The sequence below is a fragment of the Salmo salar genome, chromosome ssa23, assembly GCF_905237065.1.
Source record: "Salmo salar chromosome ssa23, Ssal_v3.1, whole genome shotgun sequence".
Taxonomy (NCBI): domain Eukaryota; kingdom Metazoa; phylum Chordata; class Actinopteri; order Salmoniformes; family Salmonidae; genus Salmo; species Salmo salar.
The window spans coordinates 11,593,345-11,619,287 of NC_059464.1; the positions used below are offsets into that span (position 1 = coordinate 11,593,345).

Here is a 25,943-nt window from a genome sequence, read left to right on the forward strand (position 1 = left end):
TGGTGTTTATTGAGAAAAAAAACTGATAGATGGACTGATAGATGGTAGGGTATTGTTTTTTTAAAGAAAAGAATAAGGGAGTTATACTCCAGTCTAGTAGGTGGCGGTAATGCAACATTTATTGGATGACAACCGCCGTTAAACCTCATGGAAGAAGACGAAGTGTGGAGGGATTAACATGGCGTCTATGGTTGCTGTGTTGATCGGGGCCGTGGATGAGAAAAACAAAATACTGAACAGAAAGATAAAGACGGTCTAGGTGCATTTTGAGCTAAAACCTGCATATTACAGTAAGGTATTGGATATTATTTGTAGACGTTTGACGATTTTGTCGTGCATCAGTTTTATAGAGTACCTAGCTAGTAAAACAATTGTCAATAGAAACGCTAAGCCTCTAGCGGAGATATGTCTAGTTTGCAAACTAGCTAGCCAGCCATGTATTACCTACTTTGATTTATGTAGCTGTCGTTAGCAAAAACATTTGCTAGCTTGCTAGGAAGTCCGTGCACGAGCTGCACGATACGTATTTGTCTCGAGCTGTTTTTAATACATTTAAGCTTGCTGCGCGAGAAGGCCCTTTCGCGATGTGGGTTGGTTTCGTTTCTTAATAAACACAAGTGCTTCAGCCATGGTTTTGTTCAGCTAGGGGTGTATTTACATACACTAGCGTTGCTCCGAATTCTATTGGGTTGCACAGAAAACTGTCCGCGGGAAGCCAGAAGTTATATAAAAACAAATTTCAACATACCGTGCTGGTTGGACATTATGACAACCCTGAATTTGAAACAAAATATATAGTTAAAGGGATGTATTAATAAACAGACTTTCCAAACGTGGGACTATTGTAGACCCACTTCCTCTCTGTTTACCTCACGTCAATATAAAAGTCCCCCACAAGTTATTCCTTTTTCGTCCATGTAATAGTGCAGGACTTTTATTTTGATATGAGGTAAGTATAGACGAAGTGGGTCTACAACAGACCCACGTTTTGGAAACTGTTTAATAATACGTTCTTTTAACTAGATATTTTGTTAACTTCTGGCTTTTTGTGCAACCCAGTACTATTGGGAGCAATGCTAGTGAATGTAAATGCACCACGTTGCTAAAAGCAGTTAGTAACCAACGAACTACGCCCTTTGTTATATTGTAATAATGTGTCTTTGCAATAAACATAGCTAGTGATATTATTATTATTACCTTTTTTCTGAACTGGTCCAACTAACCATATATTTTCCTAGCTTAGATGCACTCTTGTTTAATCAGGCCTTTGGGACTTCATTGCATATATGATTTGATAGTATTACTATTTAGTATACAATAATAGTTTAGGCTATTGCTCTTCTACGGTAAATGTAGGTAATGCCAACAATGAATGCATTTCATCTCTCCAGGTTTTCATTGTACTAGCTGCCTCACTAGACCCTGATCACCCTCAATACAGAGTAGCAGCTAGAGAGTGGGAGAGGACAGGATCGAGGCATGGAGGAATCAAAAAACCATTAAAATCAGTCAAGCACTCTCGCAATGAGGCCAAGGGAGCCAAAGCTTCATCCTCTGCCAGCTCCAGGCCCCTGAAAGAGGCTCCAGCCCAGAGAGTGTGTCCCAAGCCTGCCACTGCCTGTCGGAGCAAGGAGAACATCACCACAGCCAGGGAAGACCATAAGGACCAAGGCAATAACTGTGGGACAGGTACAGGCAGAGCCTCCACTGCCAGCCCTCAGGACCCAGGGAGAGGGAAGCCTCGTAGGCTAACTGGGAGGACCAGCTCTGGGGAGAGGGGGAAGGTGAGACTTGAAGGCCTGCAGCAGCAGAGGGGTGATGCTAGACCCTCGTTGGTTACAGGACGCAGCCCGGCTGGTGTAGGTGTAGACAGAGACACAGGAGCCACAGGTATGGTGGCCACTTCATCTGAAGAAGGCCTTACTTTACAGACCAAGACAAGTCCATTGAAGGAGAAGTCACCGGGTGAGCTATTCTATACTTTACATAACTATAGGTTAATGTTTGAGCCATTAGCTGCTATACTATGTCTCTGTTAGAGACCTTTTGTTGTTGTTTTGCCATGGAAATTCTTCTTGGTCAAAATATTTGTTTCCTACAGCTGTTTCATATTCTGCCTGTCTGTGTTTGCAGGTGAGAAAGCTGGTGCTGTGGTGGGCACGGGGCAGCCTGCATTGGAGGTCACTGTGGTGGGGTCAGGGGTCAACGAGCGGGGTCAGGGTAAAAACATGACCTCTGAGCAGAAGCTGGGTCTCAGACAGGCTGAGGAGCGCCTCTACAGAGACTACATACACAGACTGGTCAAGGTGAGGCGAGAAAATAAGTTACCTCAGTTTGTATCAGTCAACTGTTGTCTGTATGTATTGTCTGTATCAGTTACTGGAATTTATGTACACAATTGCACATTTTAAGGCAACTTCAGTCTCAAGTTAGATGTCGGTCTGATAGTGCTGAGCGATTAAACAACTAACACATTTTTTTAAACAACTAATTGACCAACATCGGTTAAATTATTTGAATTCCATTTCGTTTGGGTTTTATCCTGTGAGCTAGCTTCTGTAGAGATAAATCAGATTAAGCCGAACTGTGCAATGTGGTAGGTAGTTGTAGTTTCCAACAGGCCAATATTTTACGTAGTTTAGCAGAGAAAATGGGGTAATTAACTACAATGAGCATAATCCATTGCACGCCTGCTTACTTGTCTATGTGGAACAGACACGGAGACCTAGTTGACACACAGAGAGAAAAGAACACGTGAGAGGGATAGAAAGCAGTTGCTTGGCGAGGTGTACCTGAAAATGCATGATCTAAGTGATTTGATATAGTTGGTAGCCTGTTCAGCAGTCATAACAGTTGGCCTTATTTACTTTGAAGAACTAATCAAATTGTGACTTTTTTTATTAAAGTAATCAGAATATATTATGGCTAAGGGATAAGCAGTAATGGGCAGTCACTACCATCATGGGATTTCTATGAATTGTTTTATTCTGTGTTGCAGTATTCAAACCACAATGCATAGTGCATTTAATGTTAAAGTCTTACCGACTTGTAATTGGTTAATTAGAATTATCACCAGGTAAAACTGTATTAATGCTAATAGTCAACAGCTCAAGACGCGTAGTTGAGATTTCCATGTCTACGGGGCAGAGGGGTGGGGCACTATCATATCAGTCTCACGTGATTGGTTTCACTTCTCTCTCTCTCTGCCTCTACAGCAGTCTCCTGAATACCCTAACTTCCAGTATCTATGCAAGCTGTGTTCTGTACACATTGAGAACATACAGGGGGCACACAAACACATCAAGGAGAAAAGACACAAGAAGAACATCATGGTGAGAGAAAAAGTTAGCAACTTTATTTAATTTGTCATAATTATCATGTTCTCCAATGATAACTGATGTGTATTGTAACTTAAAAGGGAAACCTAGGCTGTTATTTCCATTTTTATGATATTTTAGAAGTGGAAATGTTTAATTGAGGTGGAGCTTATTGATGTGTGTATCTGTTTATTTTTCCTGTTGCTGCTTCCTAAGCCTACGTCGGCCATTTTGTATCCGCCCCAAACTCCAAATGCTGTCAGCATTCTCCCTAGTCAATTAGACAGGGCCATTAGAGATTTGGATTCACCCAGCCTTTGTCCCTCTCCCCTGTGCTGTAACTGTTTTAGGATAAGCAGGAGGAGAACGAGCTGCGGGCGCTGCCTGCCCCCTTCCCAGCCCAGCTCGGCGCCGTTGACGCAGCCGTCCTCCGGGTGGCCAACCAACACGGCATCTCAGACCAGGACTTCCTGGTGCGACAGGAAGTGGTTGACAGGATGGAGGCGATCATCCAGCAGCACCTCTCAGGTAACCAACTCTTCCTATCCTTCTGTCTCCTCCCTGTCATCTAGGCCTCTGATCTACAAAGTCTAAATGGGTGAAAGCTGTGCAACAGCAGCTAGTCTTTCCCTTGAATGTGCGAGTCCAATAATGTCCACTTCACTTTCATGCGCATGTCACGTGTGGCAGCTGTGCTCAGCCAGCAGCCCCCCCTTCCAGCCTTCACTACTTCTACGTCCGCTCTTCCTGCACATCTATTTCTGCTGCTCAAATATTCCTCCAAAAGTTTTTAATGTAGAATTTAACTGTGACGTCAAGCGGTGATCCAGTCCCTGATTAGTCATCTGTTGTTACACTGCTCCAATGTATCAAATGTAAGCAAAGTTGATACAATGTATCATTTCATCACCTGTTAGAACCAAGAGCACATTAGTCTGAGGCTTTAAGTTTTACTGTCATGCAGCCTCAGAGTGCTGAGAGGAAAAATGTTGCCTAGCTTTGCCGACAGACATACTCGCAGCTTTACAACACAGGAAACGGCCTGTCTAGTCTAGCCCAAGCCATTCAAACATATGACCTACACTATATTACCGCGCTGATTTGCGCGCATTTTGATATAATTTCACAAACCATGTCAGGCTGTTTTAAACTAATCCCAGGCTACTAATTTATTGTTTTGATAACAAGCAATGTGTGTTTTTTTGGGAGAGGGAGTGTGTGTGTGTGTGTGTGTGTGTGTGTGTGTGTGTGTGTGTGTGTGTGTGTGTGTGTGTGTGTGTGTGTGTGTGTGTGTGGTTAACTGAAAAGTAAAGATGGTTTCATGCAGTGTTTTCCCCCTACTGCCACAATGACATGCAGATCATTATGCATTGATATTAGAGCTGGGCGATATGGCCTAAAACTCATCTATTTTTTTCAAAGTTATGGGTTGTTCACGATATATATCAAAATAAAAAATGTCTCTCTAAATAAGCTTTTTCTGTACAATTTAAAGGTCAAAAACACTGAATTTATACCTAGGCCGAATATATGCCTTCCACAACCATAAGACCCACTAATAATTTAAATATTTTATCTAAATAGTTGTATCTGCTTTTTTGTTGTTGTTGCAATAATTACTGATCTGGCTTTCAGGTCTGTCTATAAAAATGCCCTTTTTGTTACACATTTAACCAGAACCATGCATAATGCACATTCACTAATAATGTAACAGGCATAAAAGAAAATGAACACCGGACTCATAAACAATGTCTCAGGCACAATCCCAGGTGCTAGTGAGTAGCCAGCTAATATTTATATTTCAAGTTTAGTCAACTTAGATCTAGGTATAATGTCGCAAGCTCTGAAAGGAAAAGCAGTTGTTGTTATGAGCACAACTGTCCGTCTCCTACTGTTTGAACAGCATGCTAGTCTTTCAACTTAGTTCAGATGTTGAAATCAAGTTGGCTACCTTATTTCTCAGAATGAGAACGAGTTTCCAATTCCTTATATAAATAGTTTTATGCTTATTGCACAAGTTTATAAGCCTAAACAGCTAGTATAACAATCTGTATTTGACAAAAATGCTGCTAGCGATACGGTAATGTGCGTGCGACAAACTGAGCATTAATTCTTCAGAATGATTGTTCATTGGTACATCCACTTTAATAGTGTCTGTTGTGCTCGAAATTCGAGGAGTCAACATAAACAGGGTATGGTTAGAAAGGCTAACTTCTCCTCTATTACAGTAAAAGAATGTCTCCATTGGTTTCGGTGTCCATATGCCCGATTCTGTTGAACCAAACCTCAAATGCAAATAGCGAGTTAAAACCGTTTGTCAGAGAGGAAGAAGTGATGTCAAATTTTTTTGGTATGTTGTGAGCGGTTGGGGAGGGGCTTGGGAGAAAGGCGAAGCGAGAGGTTTCACTGTCGCCAAAATCTGTCCAAAATAAGCCAAATGCGCTTATTTTTAACCTAAGCTTTTTGCCTGCCTTCCCGCCTTTGGGACAACTACTCCCATTGTTAGGGTGGAGACATGAGCATCTCGTCATTATATACAAATCTCTGGTGTAAATGGGAAGGTGCACAGCACAGAAGTAGCAAAAGAAACGAGACCAAAAATACCAAATGAGAACTAGCGGACATAAACGCTCACAAAAAGAAAAAACTTGATTCTGCGTTACAGGCATTTGGAATATCGCAAAAACATACTTTCAAATTAATTTGATATTGCCCAGCCCTAAGTCATATTCCTTCCTCCCATTTCTCCTGCCAAATTACAGGTAGGCCTTTTTAAAACATGAGCAAATGAGCCATTTTGTGCAGTATTATATTATACACTGAACAGTAAGGTTCAATTCAATGTGTTGTATTGAGTAGAAGTGTGAATATCGGTGACTGGTTTTTGTGTAGCACATCCGCAAAACATTTTTAAAAAGGGAACGGGCGTCTGGTGAACAGGACGCTAAGGCCACTGACATTTTTCCTAGTGGTATCGCGATACTACACGGTATCGTGATACTTGTCCTGCTATCGTATGATGAGTGAAATGTTGTCATGACAACACTAGTAGGGAGAATATATGATCTGAATCATGTATAATGCTGTTTAATGTATGGCTTTTGGTGTTGTTTCTTATCCAGTTTGCTCCCTTCGGCTCTACGGCTCCTGTCTCACCCGATTTGCCTTCAAGACAAGTGACATTAACATTGATGTCACCTACCCCTCCACTGTAAGTCTTTGTTGTGTTCTCACCTAACCACTAATGCAAGCTATATAAATGTAAAGTGGGTTCACATCAAATTGTTGTTAGTGTAAATACGTATATTTGGAGTTAACAGTTACATCAGTGGTAATCAATATAGGCAAACAAAGGAAGGAGGCTATTCAAGACTATTGGGACACAGCCTTGGTTTACATCATCACCTCAATGTCAGTCTGTATCAGATGATCAGTGATTGCTCTTCAGCATGATTGTCTTGGATAGGATTTAACTGATTGGGTATGCTTATTAGTTAAGAGGATCCAAGTACCTGTGAATAATAGGACTTCTAAACAGGACACTGTAAAACAAAACACATTTAACAGTGGAATGAATATGATGTGCCTCCACTTCTGCTTGCTCGTTGGGGTCTAGACCGGAGTCATTGTAAAAGCACTTTGTGACCGCTGATGTTAAAAGGGCTTTATGAATACTAGGGGTGTAATGGTTCAACAAACCCATAGTTCCGTATATTGCGGTTTTGGGGTCACGGTTCGGTTTTGGTACAGTGTGAAAATTAATTCTAACAGTTACTGTCGTAAATGATTGTTTATTTAAGAAACTACAAAGTGTTGGTATTCCTGATTCCATATATGATCATCAGTCATAATGCCTGAAAGCACAATCAGGAAGACCAACACTTTGTAGTTTCTTAAATGAAAACATGATTACTCATTAACAACAACACTAAAATGAAGTTAAATATGCACGTGAAATCAATGTTATCATGGCTCAGACATTGTGTAGGCCTATTCTATAAAGTTTTCTTAAAAACAGAAAAGTATGCGCACTTGTGTGATTGTCTGTAGCATGTACAGTGCATTCGGAAAGTATTCAGACCCATTTACTTCCACATTTTTTACATTACAGCCTTATTATAAAATTGATTTAGCTTTTTTTTTTAATCCATCTGCACACGCTACCCCATAATGGTAAAGTGAAAATTGTTTTTTAGAAATCTTTGCAAATTTATAAAAATAAAAAAACGATACCTTATTTACATAAGCATTCAGACCCTTTGCTATGAGCCGCGAAATTGACCTCAGGTGCATCCTGTTTCCATTGATCATTCTTGAGACGTTTCTACAACTTGATTGAAGTCCACCTGTGGTAAATTCAATTGATTGGCCATGATTTGGAAAGACACACGCCTGTCTAGATAAGGTCCCACAGTTGACAGTGCATGTCAGAGCAAAAACCAAGCCATGAGGTCAAAATAATTGTCCGTAGAGCTCTGAGACAGGATTGTGTCGAGGCACAGGTCTGGGGGAAGGGTACCAAAAAATTTCTGCAGCATTGAAGGTCCCCAAGAACACAGTGGCCTCAATCATTCTTAAATGGAAGAAGTTTGGAACCACCAAGGTTGCAGTCGGGTTTAAGGGTCTTGGTCAGGGAGGTGACCAAGAACCCGATGGTCACTCTGAGAAAGCTCCAGAGTTCCTCTGTGGAGATGGGAGAACCTTCCAGAAGGACAATCATCTCTGCAGCACTCCAACAATCAGGCCTTTTATGGTAGAGTGGCCAGACGGAAGCCACTCCTCAGTAAAAGGCACATGATAGCCTGCTTGGAGTTTGCCAAAAGGCACCTAAAGGACTCTCAGACCATGAGAAACAAGATGTCTGGAAACTAAGATTGAACTTTGGCCTGAATGCCAAGTGTCATGTCTGGAGGAAACCTGGCACCATCCCTATGGTGAAGCATGGTGGTGGCAACATCATGCTGTGGGGATGTTTTTCAGTGGCAGGGACTGGGAGACTAGTCAGGATTGAGGGAACGATGAACGGAGCAAAGTACAGAGGTCCTTGATGAAAACCTGCTCAGGACCTCAGATGGGCGACGACCCTAAGCACACAGCCAAGACAACGCAGTAGTGGCTTCGGGACAAGTCTCTGAATGTCCTTGAGTGGTCCAGCCAGAGCCCGTACTTGAACCCGATCGAACATCTCTTAAGACATGTGCAGCGACACTCCCCATCCAACCTGACAGCTTGAGAGGATCTGCAGAGAAGAATGGGAGAAACTCCCCAAATACTCTAGGCTGTAATCGCTGCCAAAGGTGCTTCAACAAAGTACTGAGTAAAGGGTCTGAATACTTATATAAAGGTAATATTTCAGTTTTTTTTTTTAAATGCATTTTCAAAAATGTGTAAAACCTGTTTTTACTTTGTCTTTATGGGGTGTTGTGTGTTGATTGAAGGAAGAAAACAATTTAATCCATTTTAGAATATGTCTGTAACGTAACAATGAGGAAAAAGTCAAGTGTTCTGAATACTTTCCGAATGCACTGTACTTCTCAGTTCCCACTCCGGGGGTAATGGGCTGTAGCTGTTAAGTAGCTCTGTTTAGCCATGGAGGTCCATCCATTTGTAGTAAATGCAACACAGAATTTATTGCCTAATTTATTGACAAATTTTGTTTTAATTTGCGTATATAGAGTACTACCTGTTTGCTAAAATGGGTGCGAGAGGGTAAAGTTAATAACGGGGCTTTAGCACTTTCACCAGGGGCCCAAAACGGCTATTCTTAACCACCGAGAACGATCACATCCGTGACTATAAACATCACTCTTGTAATTTATTTGGCCCAGCCAGAATCAGCTGCGAAGGGCTGCTTGAATGCAGTTTCCTTGTTTCTCCGGTGGTATGAATTCTGGGGTGATGTCAGCGTAGTGTGTCTACATGTTCACGGTGTTGGCAGCTGCCTATGCTATTCTTGTTGTGCAGTGGCGGCATACTCTATCCATCGCCGTTGTAAAAGGCTAGGAAGCCAATATGTTCCCAAACTGGAGATTTTAAACGATGATGTAGAATCCTCCTGGTTTATCGACCCCAGAATTTTGATTAGAATCCTCCTGGTTTATATCAACCTCAGAATTTTGATTACAACTTGTGCATAGGCTTTAGTTTTAACGGGAATAGCCTGAAATGTTTTATTTCAGCCCAGATTTACTAGCCTATAGGTGTGTATGTATGTATGTATGTATGTATATGTGTATATATATATATATATATATACGTTCGTTCGGGTTCACAGTGCGGACCGAACCGGGTTCACCAAATTGACACCCCTAATGAATACATTTGATTGAATTTGATATGATCAACTTTGATGCCGACCCTGACTAACAAATGTCATGCTGTTTTTGTCTCTCCAGATGACCCAACCAGATGTGCTGATACTAGTACTGGAAATCCTGAAGAACAGCAGTGAGTTTTGAACCGCCCTGCATGAATAAACACTGTCAGTGTAGAGTGACTGTAGATTCAGCATAAGGAGGATTGTGTTGTGGCACTCTTTGTTCCAGCCCGCAGGGAGGAGTAGAGCTGTACTGAGTTCTGTGTTAGACTGGAGAGTCCATATTAACCTCCTTGAATTAAGAATGTTATGAAAAGAGAACATTTTGTAGAAAACCTGATAACTAATGCATGGTAGTTTTAATACAACCCCTCGTTTTAAGAAGCTACAGTATGTCAGTTGGGGAGCCAGCCAGGAGATAATGTTGTTCTCTTTGTTTGGGAGCAGTCAAAGAATGTTCACCTTTCTCTTTACAGCTGAATATTCTGAGGTGGAGTCTGACTTTCACGCCAAAGTTCCGGTAGTGTTTTGCAGAGAGGTCAACAGGTCAGTGGAATGTCAACTCTCCTGCTTTCTATTGGCTCTACTTTTATCTATTTACAAGCTACTACTGTTTGAAATATCCTCTGAGTTACTGGTTGCAGGGTGGTTTTCATTCCTAGGCACATTATGGCAAAATATTTTGCAACAGAAAACAAAAATGAGTTAAAAAAAATGTATTGGACAAGTTCAGGTAGCCCCTCTCTGTTTCAGTCAGTTTTCTTCCGTTTGGTGCCTAATGAATACAACCCTGATGAGTGTGTTGTATCTCCACAGTAGGTTGTTGTGCAAGGTGAGTGCAGGTAATGATGTAGCCTGCCTCACTACCAACCACCTGGCTGCCCTGGCTAGACTGGAACCCAGACTGGTGCCTCTGGTCTTGGCCTTCCGCCTCTGGGCTAAGGTAAGGCTGGCCTGGGGGACATTCTCTTTTATGGATATTATGCCATCATATGATGTAAATGCTATCTATCTAGTGCTTTTGATAATTACACTTTTTCAATGTTCAGGCCTTTGCTGACTTAACCTAAACATCTTCATGCCAACAGTTCTTAAAGTTTACTGTATTTGTGTGTGGATTTCTTTGTAATGAGTCAATGATATGATGGCTTGACATACCTTTGCATACTGGAGCTTTAGTTGTTTTGATGACACCAACAGCCCCTGACCAGAGACAATTATATATTTGGTTGTTTCTGTTCCTCTAGTTGTGCCACATTGACTGCCAGGCGGAAGGAGGTATCCCCTCCTACTCCTTCTCTCTCATGGTCATCTTCTTCCTCCAACAACGCAGGGAGCCCATCCTTCCTGTCTACTTCGGCTACTGGGTAGGTGACACCACAGAAATATAATAACTAGAGTGGACAACGTTCTCTTTGTCACGCATTTGATAATTTTAATAGAACTGGTCGCTATTATGACAGGCACATTTGAAGGTAATAAATTACTTTCAAGTGACAAGTCATAACATGTTGCTGGCTTTTTTGTTGTTGATAGCTAAACTATGTTGTGTTCTGTTTCAGATTGAAGGCTTTGATGTGAAGCATGTGGACGAGTACCATCTAACGGGGATAGAGATGGATATATTTGTGGGGTGGGAGCACAGACCCCCCAGTACAGAGGGACGGGGGGAAGGCAGGGGGGAAGGACGGAAGGCCAAGCCTGAGCAAAAGAAACCTGAGGTGAAGAACCGGCATGTAGCGGGGAAGGTGAGTAGTCCAGGAGAGGAGGGATTTAGTCCCAAAAGCAGGGCTCTGCAAACAGCACACTATGGTTGAGTTCTAATTTTCTCCACTTTTCCCAAAAAGTGTACACTTACTCACTCCCCCCTTTATGGATTTATTAGATTGTTTTTCATGAGCTAGCCCGAGAGAAATCTGACACCAGTCTATTGGTAACACTTAATGACAACTTTTACAAGTACACAATCCATGAAGGGAAGTGAACGAGGAGACAATGTGACCGTTACTATGGCTTTCAAGAATCAGAATGTTTTTCATGGAGCTTCCTGAACTAAGCCTATGTCACTGACATAGTGTATTTCCCTCTCTCTGTCCCTCCCAGACGCGTCTATCCCTGGACCTGGGTAAGGGTGTGTCCCTGGGCCAGCTGTGGCTGGAGCTGCTGAGGTTCTACACGCTGGAGTTCGCCCTGGAGGAACACATCATCAGCATCCGCCTTAAAGAACTTCTCTCGAGAGAGATGAAGAACTGGCCCCGACGCAGGCTGGCCATCGAGGGTAAGTGACAGAGAGGGGGAGGGGAGAGACCGCTGAATGGGGGTGTATTCGGAGAGGTGAAACGTTCAGAAAGTTGCAGGTAGAAACGTACTGAATAGAGCTGACATGTCTGTCATGTAGAATACAATGATCAATCAGATTTGTTCTACACAGTATATTTTTATGTGTGACTAGCTCCCCTCCTTTGTTACCTATTTTGTCATTGCTATTTGTCTCCCTCAATGAGCCTGCTGAAGTACCAGGTATTAATAGGTTAAAATTGGGTTTGGAAAGGTCAGAAGGACCTCTTATTTTTAGATTTCTCTGAGTTTCTACACACCACTACCACCTTTCAAGTCGTCATCCTCCATTTCCTCTTCTCTCAGATCCGTTTGCCCTGAAGAGGAACGTCGCACGCAGCCTCAACAGTCAGATGGTCTTTGAGTACATCCAGGAGCGCTTCCGCACCGCCTACAAATACTTTGCCTGCCCGCAGAGCAAGGACCGAAACACCGTGGAGCACCAGAGAGGCAAGGATACAACCAAACATGGGGGCATGAAACAGGAGGAAGATGGAAGAAAGGGTGGAGAAGAAGGGTCTGAGAAGAGTGGAGGTGGACAGGGCGATGGGAATGAAGGGAAAAGTCAGAGCTCTGAGACAGGTCCGAAGGAGGATGGTGAGAGTGATGAAGGGGAACGAGCTGAGCGGGCTCAGGAGGAGGAGGAGAGGGCATTGAATGGCGGGCTTATGGACTTGGTCCTTAGTGGGGGCACTTCAACGGATGGGGCTGGAGCTGAGCCTGGCACCACTCTGGAGCCTTCCTCCGCCTCAACCCATAACGGCCTACTGGATAGGGATGAAGAGGAGGAGAACCATGTGTCGGAGAAGCAGGGACATATTGCACCAGAGGACCTGCACTATATCTTTGACAGAATGATCTTCACTGGCGGAAAGGTAACACACAACCCCTGTGATACCTTACTCATCAAACTTGTTTTCCAATGGACAATGTAAATTCTATAACTGATTTGACGGCACATTTTGTACATCTTTATATAAGTTCCAGAACTCCTTTGCCATAATTGTAGTAGTTTGACTCATGGATTTGGCTTAAAGTTTATTAAAAAGCAGGTCTTTACCATAGTTTTCAGGTATTATCTTAATGAGTTTCTGATCATTTGGATGTTCACAGGTTCTGCTTTCCAACAGGTCAATCCTCTTTATTATTTGATTCTCCCCCCTGCAGCCTCCTACAGTCGTGTGCAGCACATGTAAGAGAGATGGCCATCTGAAGGACGAGTGTCCTGAGGACTTCAAGAAGATCGAGCTCAAACCGCTGCCCCCCATGACCGACCGCTTCAGAGACATCCTGGATGGCCTTTGTAGACTCTGCTACCGTAAGTCATCCGCTGTTCAACATTCTTCTGCCATCTTAGGAGTTTGTTTGAGTGATTTTTGTCCAGATTTTGTCTGAGCATATCTTCTATATTATGGAGCAAAGACGGGTGTCTTGAAGCTAAGATAGGTGTCTTTAACCATACGCTGTTAAAAACAGTATATATACTTAAATTACACACACAGGAATACTCAAGCACACTAAATATCATTTTCATTTTCCTGTTTTTTGTTAAATGTCTGTTGTGTTTGTAGATGAGCTGTCCCCTTCCACTGGAGAGCAGCAGAAGAGAGAGCAGATCCTGGGTAGTCTGGAGAGGTTCATACAAAAGGAGTACAATGGTACGAACAGATAACATAACTGAGTTGCATATGTAACAGCTGAGAACAGTAGTGTGAAGGAATACGGAATGTCCTATACAGCGTTACCACTTCAGTGTGGTATTATAAAACATCTACAGTGAGGGGGGAAAAAGTATTTGATCCCCTGCTGATTTTGTACGTTTGCCCACTGACAAAGAAATGATCAGTCTATAATTTTAATGGTAGGTTTATTTGAACAGTGAGAGACAAAATAACAAGAAAAAAAATTCCAGAAAAACGCATGTCAAAAATGTTATGAATTGATTTGCATTTTAATGAGGGAAATAAGTATTTGACCCCTCTCATTCAGAAAGATTTCTGGCTCCCAGGTGTCTTTTTATACAGGTAACGAGCTGAGATTAGGAGCACACTCTCTTAAAGGGAGTGCTCCTAATCTTAGTTTGTTACCTGTATAAAAGACACCTGTCCACAGAAGCAATCAATCAATCAGATTCCAAACTCTCCACCATGGCCAAGACCAAAGAGCTCTCCAAGGATGTCAGGGACAAGATTGTAGACCTACACAAGGCTGGAATGGGCTACAAGACCATCACCAAGCAGCTTGGTGAGAAGGTGACAACAGTTGGTGCAATTATTCGCAAATGGAAGAAACACAAAAGAACTGTCAATCTCCCTCGGCCTGGGGCTCCATGCAAGATCTCACCTCATGGAGTTGCAATGATCATGAGAACGGTGAGGAATCAGCCCAGAACTACGCGGGAGGATCTTGTCAATGATCAAGGCAGCTGGGACCATATTTATTTTATTTATTATTTTAGTCATTTAGCAGACTCTCTTATCCAGAGCGACTTACAGTAGTGAATGCATACATTTCATTTCATGCATTTTTTTAAATGTTATTTTTATAATTTTTTTCATTTATTTTTTGTTGTTTATTTATTTTTTTGTACTGGTGACCATAGTCACCAAGACAACAATTGCCATGAAGGACTGAAATCCTGCAGTGCCCGCAAGGTCCCCCTGCTCAAGAAAGCACATATACATGCCCGTCTGAAGTTTGCAAATTAACGTCTGAATGATTGAGGACAACTGGGTGAAAGAGTTGTGGTCAGATGAGACCAAAATGGAGCTCTTTGGCATCAACTCAACTCGCCGTGTTTGGAGGAGGAGGAATGCTGCCTATGACCCCAAGAACACCATCCCCACCGTCAAACATTGAGGTGGAAACATTATGCTTTGGGGGTGTTTTTCTGCTAAGGGGACAGGACAACTTCACCGCATCAAAGGGACGATGGACGGGGCCATGTACCGTCAAATCTTGGGTGAGAACCTCCTTCCCTCAGCCAGGGCATTGAAAATGGGTCGTGGATCGGGATTACAGCATGACAATGACCCAAAACACACGGCCAAGGCAACAAAGGAGTGGCTCAAGAAGAAGCACATTAAGGTCCTGGAGTGGACTAGCCAGTCTCCAGACCTTAATCCCATAGCAAATCTGTGGAGGGAGCTGAAGGTTCGAGTTGCCAAACGTCAGCCTTGAAACCTTAATGACTTGGAGAAGATCTGCAAAGAGGAGTGGGACAAAATCCCTCCTGAGATGTGTGCAAACCTGGTGGCCAACTACAAGAAACGTCCGACCTCTGTGATTGCCAACAAGGGTTTTGCCACCAAGTAGTAAGTCATGTTTTGCAGAGGGGTCAAATACTTATTTCCCTCATTAAAATGCAAATCAATTTCTAACATGTTTGACATGCGTTTTTCAGGATTTTTTGTTGTTGTTATTCTGTCTCTCACTGTTCAAATAAACCTACCATTAAAATTATAGACTGATCATTTCTTTGTCAGTGGGCAAATGTACAAAATCAGCAGGGGATCAAATACTTTTTTCCCCTCACTGTATGATATCATTCTACAGACAATGCCCAGCTGTGTTTGTTTGGCTCCTCCAAGAACGGCTTTGGTTTCCGCGACAGCGACCTGGACATCTGTATGACCCTGGAGGGCCATGATACAGCAGAGGTATATGGACTCACTGGACCGATCACCCATTTTGACATTTTAAACTAAGCCTTCAGTTCTTTGTCTGATCTCATCTCCCTAGTCATTCTGAGATGTAAATATGTCTACCTCTACTAACAGAAGTTGAACTGCAAAGAGATCATCGAAGGCCTAGCCAAGGTGCTAAAGAAACACACAGGTAAGAGACCAGTTCTTCCACAGCACATTACATTGACTCCTTTCAGAATGCAAGGTTTGACTGCTTGCTATGAGTACAGAGTAGACAGTCATATTTTGTGACTTGGTGATTGATTAACCTGTGTTTTCCCATGTCAGGTCTGAGGAACATCCTGCCTATCACAACAGCCAAAGTGCCTATTGTGAAGTTTGAACACAGACAGAGCGGACTGGAGGCAGACATAAGCCTCTACAACACTCTGGTGAGTAAACGGACTGGTAAGGGTCAGTCACTGGCTAACAGGTCCTTTTGTAACTCAAGCTAAGTTGCTATTATCTACTTAATTGCTTACTAGCTTAAGCAATTAAATGCATGCATCTGCATGGATTCATTGGCATCTGTCCTCTCTTCCAGGCTCAACACAACACCAGAATGCTGGCGACCTACGCTGCCCTAGACCCTCGCGTGCAGTTCCTGGGATACACCATGAAGGTGTTTGCGAAGCGCTGTGACATAGGTGACGCGTCCAGAGGAAGTCTGTCATCCTACGCCTACATCCTCATGGTGCTCTACTTCCTGCAGCAGAGACAGCCCCCCGTCATCCCTGTTCTCCAAGAGGTACTGTTCACTTACCCTCTGTTAACCTGTTGGGGCTAGGGGGCGGTATTTTCACGGCTGGATAAAAAAACGTACCCGATTTAATCTGGTTACTAATCCTACCCAGTAACTAGAATATGCATATACTTATTATATATGGATAGAAAACACCCTAAAGTTTCTAAAACTGTTTGAATGGTGTCTGTGAGTATAACAGAACTCATTTGGCAGGCAAAACCCTGAGACATTTTCTGACAGGAAGTGGATACCTGATGTGTTGAATTACCTTTAAGCCTATGCCATTGAAACACACAGGGGTTGATTAATGTTTTGGCACTTCCTATTGCTTCCACTAGATGTCACCAGCCTTTACAAAGTGTTTTGAGTCTTTTACTGTGAGATCTGACCGAACAAGAGCCTTGGAACGGTGATGGCCGATTAGACTCTGGCGCGAGTTCATGTTGGGTACCCTCGTTCCAATACGTTATAAAAGAGAATGCATTCGTCCACCTTGAATATTATTCATGTTCTGGTTAAAAAAGGCACTAATGATTTATGCTATACAACGTTTGACATGTTTGAACGAACGTAAATATATTTTTTCCCCTCGTTCATGACGAGAAGTCCGGCTGGCTTAGATCATGTGCTAACAACACGGAGCTTTTTGGACATAAATGATGAGCTTTTTTGAACAAAACTACATTCGTTATGGACCTGGGATTCCTGGAAGTGACATCTGATGAAGAGAATCAAAGGTAATGGATTATTTACATAGTATTTTCGATTTTAGATCTCTCCAACATGGCCGTTTGCAAAGTGTGATTTCCCAGTAAGGTTATTTTTAAATCTGGCAAGTTGATTGCGTTCAAGAGATGTAAATCTATAATTCTTTAAATGACAATATAATATTTTACCAATGTTTTCTAATTTTAATTATTTAATTTGTGGTGCTGACTTGACTGCCGGTTATTGGAGGGAAACGATTTCCTGAACATCAACGCCATAGTAAACCGCTGTTTTTGGATATAAATATGAACTTGATAGAACTAAAAATGCATGTATTGTCTAACATAATGTCCTAGGAGTGTCATCTGATGGAGATTGTTAAAGGTTAGTGCATCATTTTAGCTGGTTTTATGGTTTTGGTGACGCCTGTCTTTGAATTGACAAAACATTACACACAGCTATTGTCAATGTACTCTCCTAACATAATCTAACTTTATGCTTTCGCCGTAAAACCTTTTTGAAATCGGACAACGTGGTTAGATTAAGGAGATGTTTATCTTTAAAAGGGTGTAAGATAGTTGTATGTTTGAAAAATTTGAATTTTGACATTTATTTTGTTTCAAATTTGCCGCTCTTGAAATGCACCTGCTGTTGATAGGGTGCACCACGGGTGGCACGCTAGCGTCCCACATAGCCCCAGGAAGTTAACTTCTATGGGCAAGCGTCCCACCCTAGTCAACAGCCAGTGGAATCGCGTGGCGCGAAATACAAATACCTCAAATGATATAACTTCAATTTCTCAAACATTTGACTATTTTACACCATTTTAAAGACAACTCTCGTTAATCTAACCACATTGTCCGATTTCAAAAAGGCTTTACAGCGAAAGCAAAACATTAGATTATGTCAGGAGAGTACCCTGCCAAAAATAATCACACAGCCATTTGCAAAGCAAGCATATATGTCACAAAAACCAAAACCACAGCTAAATGCAGCACTAACCTTTGATCTTCATCAGATGACACTCCTAGGACATTATGTTATACAATACATGCATGTTTTGTTCAATCAAGTTCATTTTTATATCAAAAAACAGCTTTTTACATTAGCATGTGATGTTCAGAACTAGCATACCCACCGAAAACTTCCGGTGGATTTACTAAATTTCTCATGATAAACGTTCACAAAATGCATAACAATTATTTTAATAATTAGATACAGAACTCCTTTATGCAATCGCGGTGTCAAATTTTAAAATAGCTTTTCAGCGAAAGCACATTTTGCAATATTCTGAGTACATAGCTCGGCCATCACGGCTAGCTATTTTGACACCCACCAAGTTTGGGGATCACTAAACTCAGAATTACTATTAGAGAAATTGGATTACCTTTGCTGTTCTTCATCAGAATGCACTCCCAGGACTTCTACTTCAACAACAAATGTTGTTTTGGTTCCAAATAATCCATAGTTGTATTCAAATAGCTCTGTTTTGTTCGTGCGTTCAGGTCACTATCCGAAGGGTGACGCGCTAGCGCATTTCGTGACAAAAAAATTCAAAATATTCCATTACCGTACTTAGAAGCATGTCAAACGCTGTTTAAAATAAATTGTTATGCTATTTTTCTCGTAAAATAGCGATAATATTCCGACCGGGCAACGTTGTATTCATTCAAAAGCTGAAAGAAAAAAATTGAGGATTCTCGTGAACGCGCTTCTCAGTCTCACTGTCCCCAGGCTGACCACTCACAAACTCTGCTGCTGTACTTTGCCCAGAGACAGCAGACACCCCATTCCACTTTCTGGCGGCTTTAGAGAGCCAATGGGAGCCTTAGAAAGTGTCACGTTACAGCACAGATGCTGTATTTTCGATAGAGATGCAACAGAAGGACAACAAATTGTCAGACAGGGCCCTTCCTGTATGGAATCTTCTCAGGTTTTGGCCTGCCATATGAGTTCAAACAGTTTTAGAAACTTTAGAGTGTTTTCTATCCAAATCTACTAATTATATGCATATTCTCGTTTCTGGGCAAGAGTAGTAACCAGATTAAATCGGGTACGTTTTTTATCCGGCCGTGCAAATACTGCCTCCTAGCCCCAACAGGTTAACCCTTTTACAACCCCAAAGTGGATACTGTTATAGCTTGTCTGTATGGACGTAGCCCACACCAACATAACATGCTGAAAGACGTTTTGTAAAATCAATTATAAAACAAGTTAAGGAAAATAACCCAATGTTGATCTTTTCCTTAGGTCTTTGATGGACATTCTGTACCACAGAGGATAGTGGATGGTTGGAATGCCTTCTTCTTTGATGACATTGAGGAACTGGTGAGTTGTTTGGTCATCAGCACTACTGAATGTAACATCCTACATGCCTGCTTTTCCTAAATTATGACTTTGAATAAGAATTTATTTTATTTTTTTGCTTACTAGTCGTTGTAGTCAAAAGCGTTCTCTAAAAGTTCTGAATATTATAAAGCTCACTATCTGTTGACGTCCCCCGTAGCGTCAGCGTCTGCCAGACCTTCCGCAGAACCGTGAGACTGTGGGGGAGCTGTGGCTGGGCCTGCTCAGGTTCTACACTGAGGAGTTTGACTTTAAGGAGCACGTCATCAGCATCCGCCAGAGGAAACGAATCACCACCTTCGAGAAGCAGTGGACCTCCAAGTGCATCGCCATCGAAGGTAGTGAAACTATCCTTCTCAGTCACATGGTTGTGATGATTAAAGGACCAATTTGATCACCTATGACTGACTTTTTGTTTTCCTTAGATCCCTTTGACTTGAATCACAATCTTGGTGCTGGAGTTTCTCGCAAAAGTAAGTGAACTATGTCTCCTAAAGTAATCCTTAGGAGGCCAATTCTGTGTTGTCTAGTATTTCAGTGATCATGGTCCCTAACACACCCCCTCTCTCTCTCCTCAGTGACTAACTTCATCATGAAGGCATTTATCAACGGCAGGAAGCTGTTTGGTACTCCCTTCTACCCCCAGCCTGGCATAGAGGCGGTATGATACACATTAGATATAGGACTGTATTAACAGAGTGTTAGAGTATGAGTGCTGGTATAGGTTCATTTTTGCCTTTTTAAATGATAATGAATAAGAGTGGGATCTGATCCAAGATCGGCACTCTGAAACACGTTATAAGTATGGGCATTGTTGCCCTGACGCTGAGTTGCATTTATGAACACATATCAAATGATTCCATTTGTCTAAGGAAGATCTGTTCTCATGTCTAACAATGTTTTCTTCTGTGGTACAGAACTACTTCTTTGACTCCAAGGTGCTCACGGACGGGGAGCTGGCACCTAACGACAGGTGCTGTCGGATCTGTGGCAAGATCGGCCATTACATGAAGGACTGCCCCAAAAGACGCAGGTACACAGGGAGAGAACATCAGTGAGTTTTTTTTGGAACGTGTGTGTGTGCGCAGACCTGGGTTGAAATACTATTTAAAACATTTTCAATACTTTGAGCATTTGCTTTAGCCTGCTTGCAGTGCCAGGTGTCACCGGTTTGCATTTTTGTCTGTTGGTTCTATTGCAACAGACACAGGTTCAAATAATATATACTATGTTGGGTGGTGGCTCCATGTTTGATTGAACTAATCCTCCGTTTCTGTGCTTGTGTATGTCTTTTGTCCAAAAAGGGGGATGAAGAAGAAGGAGAACGAAAAAGAGGATGATGTCAAGGATGGAGACGATCATGAGCCACGGGAGCGTCGCTGTTTCCAGTGTGGTGAAATTGGTCATGTACGGCGGGACTGCCCAGAGTACCGCCACCTTAGACAGAAAGCCGCAGGGGGACCAGGTACACCTCAATGTTCTTTTATTTACACTACTTTGTGTACAGATGTAATGTATATTAACTGATACCAAAGAAAATACTGTACCAAGTTTGACTATGATTGTTTTTAGAAGCTGAACTTTATTTGAGTGGTCCACAATGTTTTTTATTTATTTATTATCTGAGCTAGTGGATCACAGCAAGAGTATTTACCAGCTATGTATACAGTAACTAATTCATGATTGAAGGCCTGTATTTTGTCATTACTAGTACTGCCCAGCACAGGGCAGCAGTGGGACAGAGTGATGTATGTGGTGGTTGGCTTCTCTGTTTCCTCCAGTTTCCCACATAGTGCGAGCCATGGTAAGCTCCCAGTCCATCCCCATCCCCCAACCTCCCCAGGACCTCCCTGGACGCACCAGACAACCTTCCGAATGTGTGAGTACAACAGGGAATTGTCTCTCTCTCCCTTAGCCACCCTAACCATGTTCAAATGTAATGCATTGAGTACTGTTGCAGCTAGCTTCTTTATCTATCAATACTTGTATGTATGTATGATACATTTTTATTGATTTCTTTTTTTTTTCTTCTGTCTTTCCCACTACCTCCTGCTCCCTTGCTGTCTCTCCAACTCTGCTCTCTCGGTCTCTCTGTCCAGTCTGATTCCCGCCAGACTCCGCCCTATTCCCCTCAGCCCACCCTGTTCTCCCAGGGTTCCAGCCAATCCTCCAGCTCCCCCCAGCCCTCCTCCTCCAAGACATCCACCTCCGTTGGAGGGGGACCCCACAAGCAGCCCCAACATCCCCAGGTTCCCCTCTCTCTCTTTGGCTTCCCTCCCTCCCACCCAAGCCAGTACCACCACCCTGGAGCTCTCACTGCTCTGGGGCTACTGCCGTCCCAGCACCAATCACACCTGTCCCAGGGGCACCAGGCCCATCACCAACCCCACCACCCCTCCACCTCCTGGCCCATCCATGGCCCCGTCCTCCAGACCTCCAGTGGCCCCAACGGGCCCTCCCCGCCCGGCCTAAAATTCCCCTTGTGCCAGGCCCCCGGGCAAAGGAATGGGAACACAGGCCCAGGGGGGTCTCCGGTGGGTGGCAGCCTCATGAACCTCAATGACCCCAGCATCATCTTCGCCCAGCCGGCGGGGAGGCCCATGGGCTTGGGAGGAGGGCCGGGACTGGACGGGCACTGGCACAACCACCTGGCACAGCAAGGGGCACTGGTGGCTAATGGCACTGTGGGCAAGTCAGGTACACACTGGGTGGCACTGTCTGTTTGTGTTAGGTCTGACTGTCTGTCAGTCTGTCCACTTCTTTGTTTATTTATCTGACTGTGGTCAGATTCTGTCCTTGTTCTGGGAGTCTTTAGCAGTAACTGTCTGTTTCCCTGTTAACGGTGCTGATTGTGTGGTCAGGTAAGAGACACCAGTGGTTTTGACTACACACTTAATTCACTGTTCACAAAAAACTGGTGCTAGGACAGAAGAATATTATCAAATTATTGTAGTTGGCTTAGTTTTTTGTTTTAAATTCCAATGATACCGAATTTGAAGACCTCTCCGTTCCTTTCCCCCCGCAGATCCGGGCTACCAGACCCAGTTGGGGGGTGTGAGTCAGCAGGGCTCTAGAAATTGGGAGCACAGCAACGCAGCCCACTACTCCCAGTCCCCGTCCTGGCCCTACCGCATGCCACAGAAATTCATCCAGCAGGGCAACGGGTGCTACCCTCAACCCAGCAAGCCCGTCATTTCCCAAAGTAAGAGGCTCAGAAAGCGAGAGGAGAGAGCGAGAGAGAGACGGACACAGGGTCAAGAGATGTACTGCTAGGATGTCACCTCTCATATAGTATACTTTTTTTTACTAAATGTAATCTAAATAATTTACCCCTTCAATCTTAGAAAAATTCCCCTACAGCAGTTAACTTTACTTCCTTGTTTGTCTTGGCTCCGCCCCAGGTTCTGTGGTGCACCCCAGTCAGCATTTCCCACTCCTCCCCCACGGACGACGACATGTCAACCTCAATTACATCCAACAGAAGAAATGAACGTTGAATTCTAAACTCTGCTCCAATAGCATATTCATTCAATTAGGTTTTATGGTCCTTCACCATGACAAAACAAAAACGATATAATCGAAATTTGCATCATTTGGTCACAATACTTTTTAAATGAATTTTATCATTTTTGTACAGTTTTTACGTTTTTGTTGGTCTCCTTACATTGATTTGTGATACAAATGTCAAATATTTTAATACCCCAATTTTTGAAGGGGTCCAAAAAGTGTTTCTTTTATTGTGTAAAGGAAGTAGGTAATTTTTTTTGCTGTATTCATACTTTGCTTGCTTAAGGATAAAAGCTTTGAATAGATATTTGTAAAAATATATATATATATATATCATGCCCACCCCTGATAGTTACAGTGCCTTTAGAAAGTATTCATACCCACGGATTTATTCCACATTTTGTTCTTACAGCCTGAATTGAAAATGGATTCAATTGTTATCTACACACAATACCTCATAATGACAAGGTGAAAACATGTTTGTAGAAATATTTTGCACATTTTATAGAAAATGAAATGCATGCATCGAATTTACTTAAGTATTCACACCCCTGACTCAATACTTTGTAGAAGCACCTTTGGCAGCGATTACAGCTTAGTCTTTCTGGGTAAGTCTAAGAGCTTTCCACACCTGGATTGTGTAACATTTGCCCATTATTGTTAAAAACAAATCCTCAAGTTCTGTCAAATTGGTTGTTGATCACTGCTAGACAACCGTTTTCAGGTCTTGCCGTAGATTTATGTCAAAACTGTAACTCGGCCACTCAGGAACATTCACTGTCGTCTTGGTAAGCAACTCCAGTGTAGATTTGGCCTTGTGTTTTGGGTTATTGTCCTGCTGAAAGGTTAATTCATCTTAGCTTAGTTCCGTTCTGTTTCTTAGTGCTGATGACTAGCCGAAAAACTCCCCAGTCCTTAATGATTACAAGCATACCCATAACATGATGCTGCCACCACTTTGCTTGAAAATTTGGAGAGTGTTACTCTAATGTATTGGATTTGCCCCAAACATAGCATTTTGTTTTCAGGACCAAAAGTTAATTGCTTAGCCACATTTTTTGAGCAGTATTACTTTAGTGCCTTGTTGCAAACAGGATGCATGTTTTGGAATAATTTAATTCTGTACAGGCTTAATTCTTTACACTGTCAATTAGGTTAGTATTGTGGAGTAACTACAATGTTGTTGGATCTATCCTCAGTTTTCTCCTACCACATCCATTAAATTCTGAAACTGTTTTAAAGTCACCATTGGCCTCATGTTGAAATCCCTGAGCGGGTTCCTTCCTCTCCGGAGTTAGGAAAGGTGCCTGTATTTTTGTAGTGACTGGGTGTATTAATACACCATCTAAAGTGTAATTAATAACTTTGACTATCCCTTTGAGCATGGCAATGTCTTTTTTTTTTTTTTTACTTTTACCCATCTACCAATAGGTGCCCTTTGTGAGGCGTTGGTAAACCTCCCTGGTCTTATGGGGTATTTTGTGCGTGTGTGTGTGTAGGCCAGTGACAAGAAAATCTCAATTTCAAATGTAGGTTGTAACAACAAAATGTGGAAAAAGTAGGCACTGGATGTAGTGCCAAAAATACCTTTAGTAAGTGGAAACATTTTAAATAAATAACAAAGACCCCCCCAAAATACTTTAAACACAAACAACACTTTGTTTTTGGTGACTATTTGTTGACTGCAGACAATTTTGGCCAGTTTCCCAGACAGATTAAACTTAATCCAGGCTGTATCACAACCGGCCGTGATTGTGCGCACAATTGGCCCAGCGTCGTCTGAGTTTGGCCGGTGTAGGCCGTCATTGTAAATAAGAATTTGTTCTTAACTGACTTGCCTAGTTAAATAAAGGTTAAATATTTAAAATAATTTTTAATAGAGATTCTTAATCTGTCCTGGAAACCTCTGCCTTATTTTAAAAAAAAAATTTAAATAGCCGATCGGGACAGCAAATTGTTGTCGCTCTACGTACAATGCAGTACAGTATGATTTTTCACGATCATCTTCGGTAATGATTTACATAACTGCAGCTGCTCTACTAGAAAATGGGTTTAATCAGCAGGACACTGGTATTGGCATGTATTGCATACAATGTCACTGTAGTGTTATTGATTCATACATTCTGTTGATTCTAAACGTTACAGATTTCAGTTATTACATAATGGTAGTGGTTGTCACCCCGGTGAACATTTTCCTAGAAATGCTGTCACAGCAGTCCACTTTGCATTGGGTTTGGGCTCTCCCTCCTTTGCCTAGCCCATAGCCTTTGTGTTGGACGGACAATGTGAAAGGCAGTAGCAGTAATGTATGCAGTCCGGTATAACTTTTCCTGTTAGTCTCAGGTAAACCAGAACAGTAGGGGACAGAGATAGGAAAGGAAGGATGCAAGTAAGAATGTACGCTTATGAATAGGTGGACTGAATAAATGCTCATGATAACTACTAAAAGTCTAGTTATTGCAATATCACAACTATACTACACAAAGGTATGAAGGTTGTAAGGCTGGAGTGTGGGCCCAGCCTTGCTGTTTGGTCTGGTCTTCTATGAGGTGTACAGGTAGGCTACTTCTCCACTGGTCAGTCCCTACACCCTGGCTTCTGGTGGGGAACATGCCCCAGCTACTGACCAAACCTGCACCAACTTTCGCTGAGGCAGTGGTGTAAAGTAACTAAGTAAAAATGCTTTGAAGTACTACTTTAGTTGTTTTTGGGGGTATATGTACTTTACTATTTGTATTTTTGACAACTTTTATTCCACTACATTTGTAAAGAAAATATACTTTTTACCCCCCATTTTCCCTGACACCCAAAAGCTACATTTTTAATGCTTTGGAAGGACAACAATATTGTCCAATTCACACCCCTGTCAATATAATGAGTTGTCACGTCTCTGATCTGGTGGACTCACTAAACACAAATACTGTTTGTACATGATGTCTGAGTAATGGAGTATGCCCTGGCTGTCCGTAAATAAATACAAT

The 25,943-nt window shown here is 42.4% G+C and overlaps 1 protein-coding gene across 4 annotated transcripts; it reads left to right on the plus strand.

Moving 5' to 3' along the window:
- LOC106584061 (terminal uridylyltransferase 4) lies at positions 1–25,402 on the plus strand. 4 transcript variants are annotated; one of them, XM_014168886.2, is made up of 29 exons: positions 1–295; positions 1,392–1,965; positions 2,134–2,306; positions 3,216–3,344; positions 3,668–3,845; positions 6,440–6,528; positions 9,713–9,764; positions 10,110–10,179; positions 10,450–10,576; positions 10,881–11,000; positions 11,196–11,381; positions 11,737–11,911; positions 12,277–12,845; positions 13,138–13,288; positions 13,542–13,628; positions 15,526–15,629; positions 15,750–15,807; positions 15,945–16,048; positions 16,201–16,404; positions 19,360–19,437; positions 19,616–19,793; positions 19,881–19,928; positions 20,034–20,116; positions 20,373–20,509; positions 20,760–20,920; positions 21,237–21,334; positions 21,555–22,152; positions 22,481–22,657; positions 22,857–25,402. In XM_014168886.2, the coding sequence occupies exons 2-29, from the start codon at positions 1,893–1,895 to the stop codon at positions 22,943–22,945; spliced, it is 4,296 nt and encodes a 1,431-aa protein (XP_014024361.2). In that variant the 5' UTR covers positions 1–295; positions 1,392–1,892; the 3' UTR covers positions 22,946–25,402. The 4 variants fall into 4 exon arrangements, with proteins under 4 accessions (XP_014024361.2, XP_014024365.2, XP_014024364.2 ...); XM_014168890.2 differs by having other exon boundaries at positions 20,373–20,488; XM_014168889.2 differs by having other exon boundaries at positions 3,216–3,332.
- Positions 25,403–25,943: the final 541 nt, after the last annotated feature.

Excerpts from the sequence above, each read along its gene's own strand:
- LOC106584061 (XM_014168886.2), top strand. The coding sequence starts at position 1,893 with ATGGTGGCCACTTCATCTGAAGAAGGCCTTACTTTACAGACCAAGACA. Across the intron at positions 2,307-3,215 it reads ACATACACAGACTGGTCAAG|CAGTCTCCTGAATACCCTAA; the intron begins GTGAGGCGAGAA and ends CTGCCTCTACAG. Across the intron at positions 21,335-21,554 it reads CCAGACAACCTTCCGAATGT|TCTGATTCCCGCCAGACTCC; the intron begins GTGAGTACAACA and ends CTCTCTGTCCAG.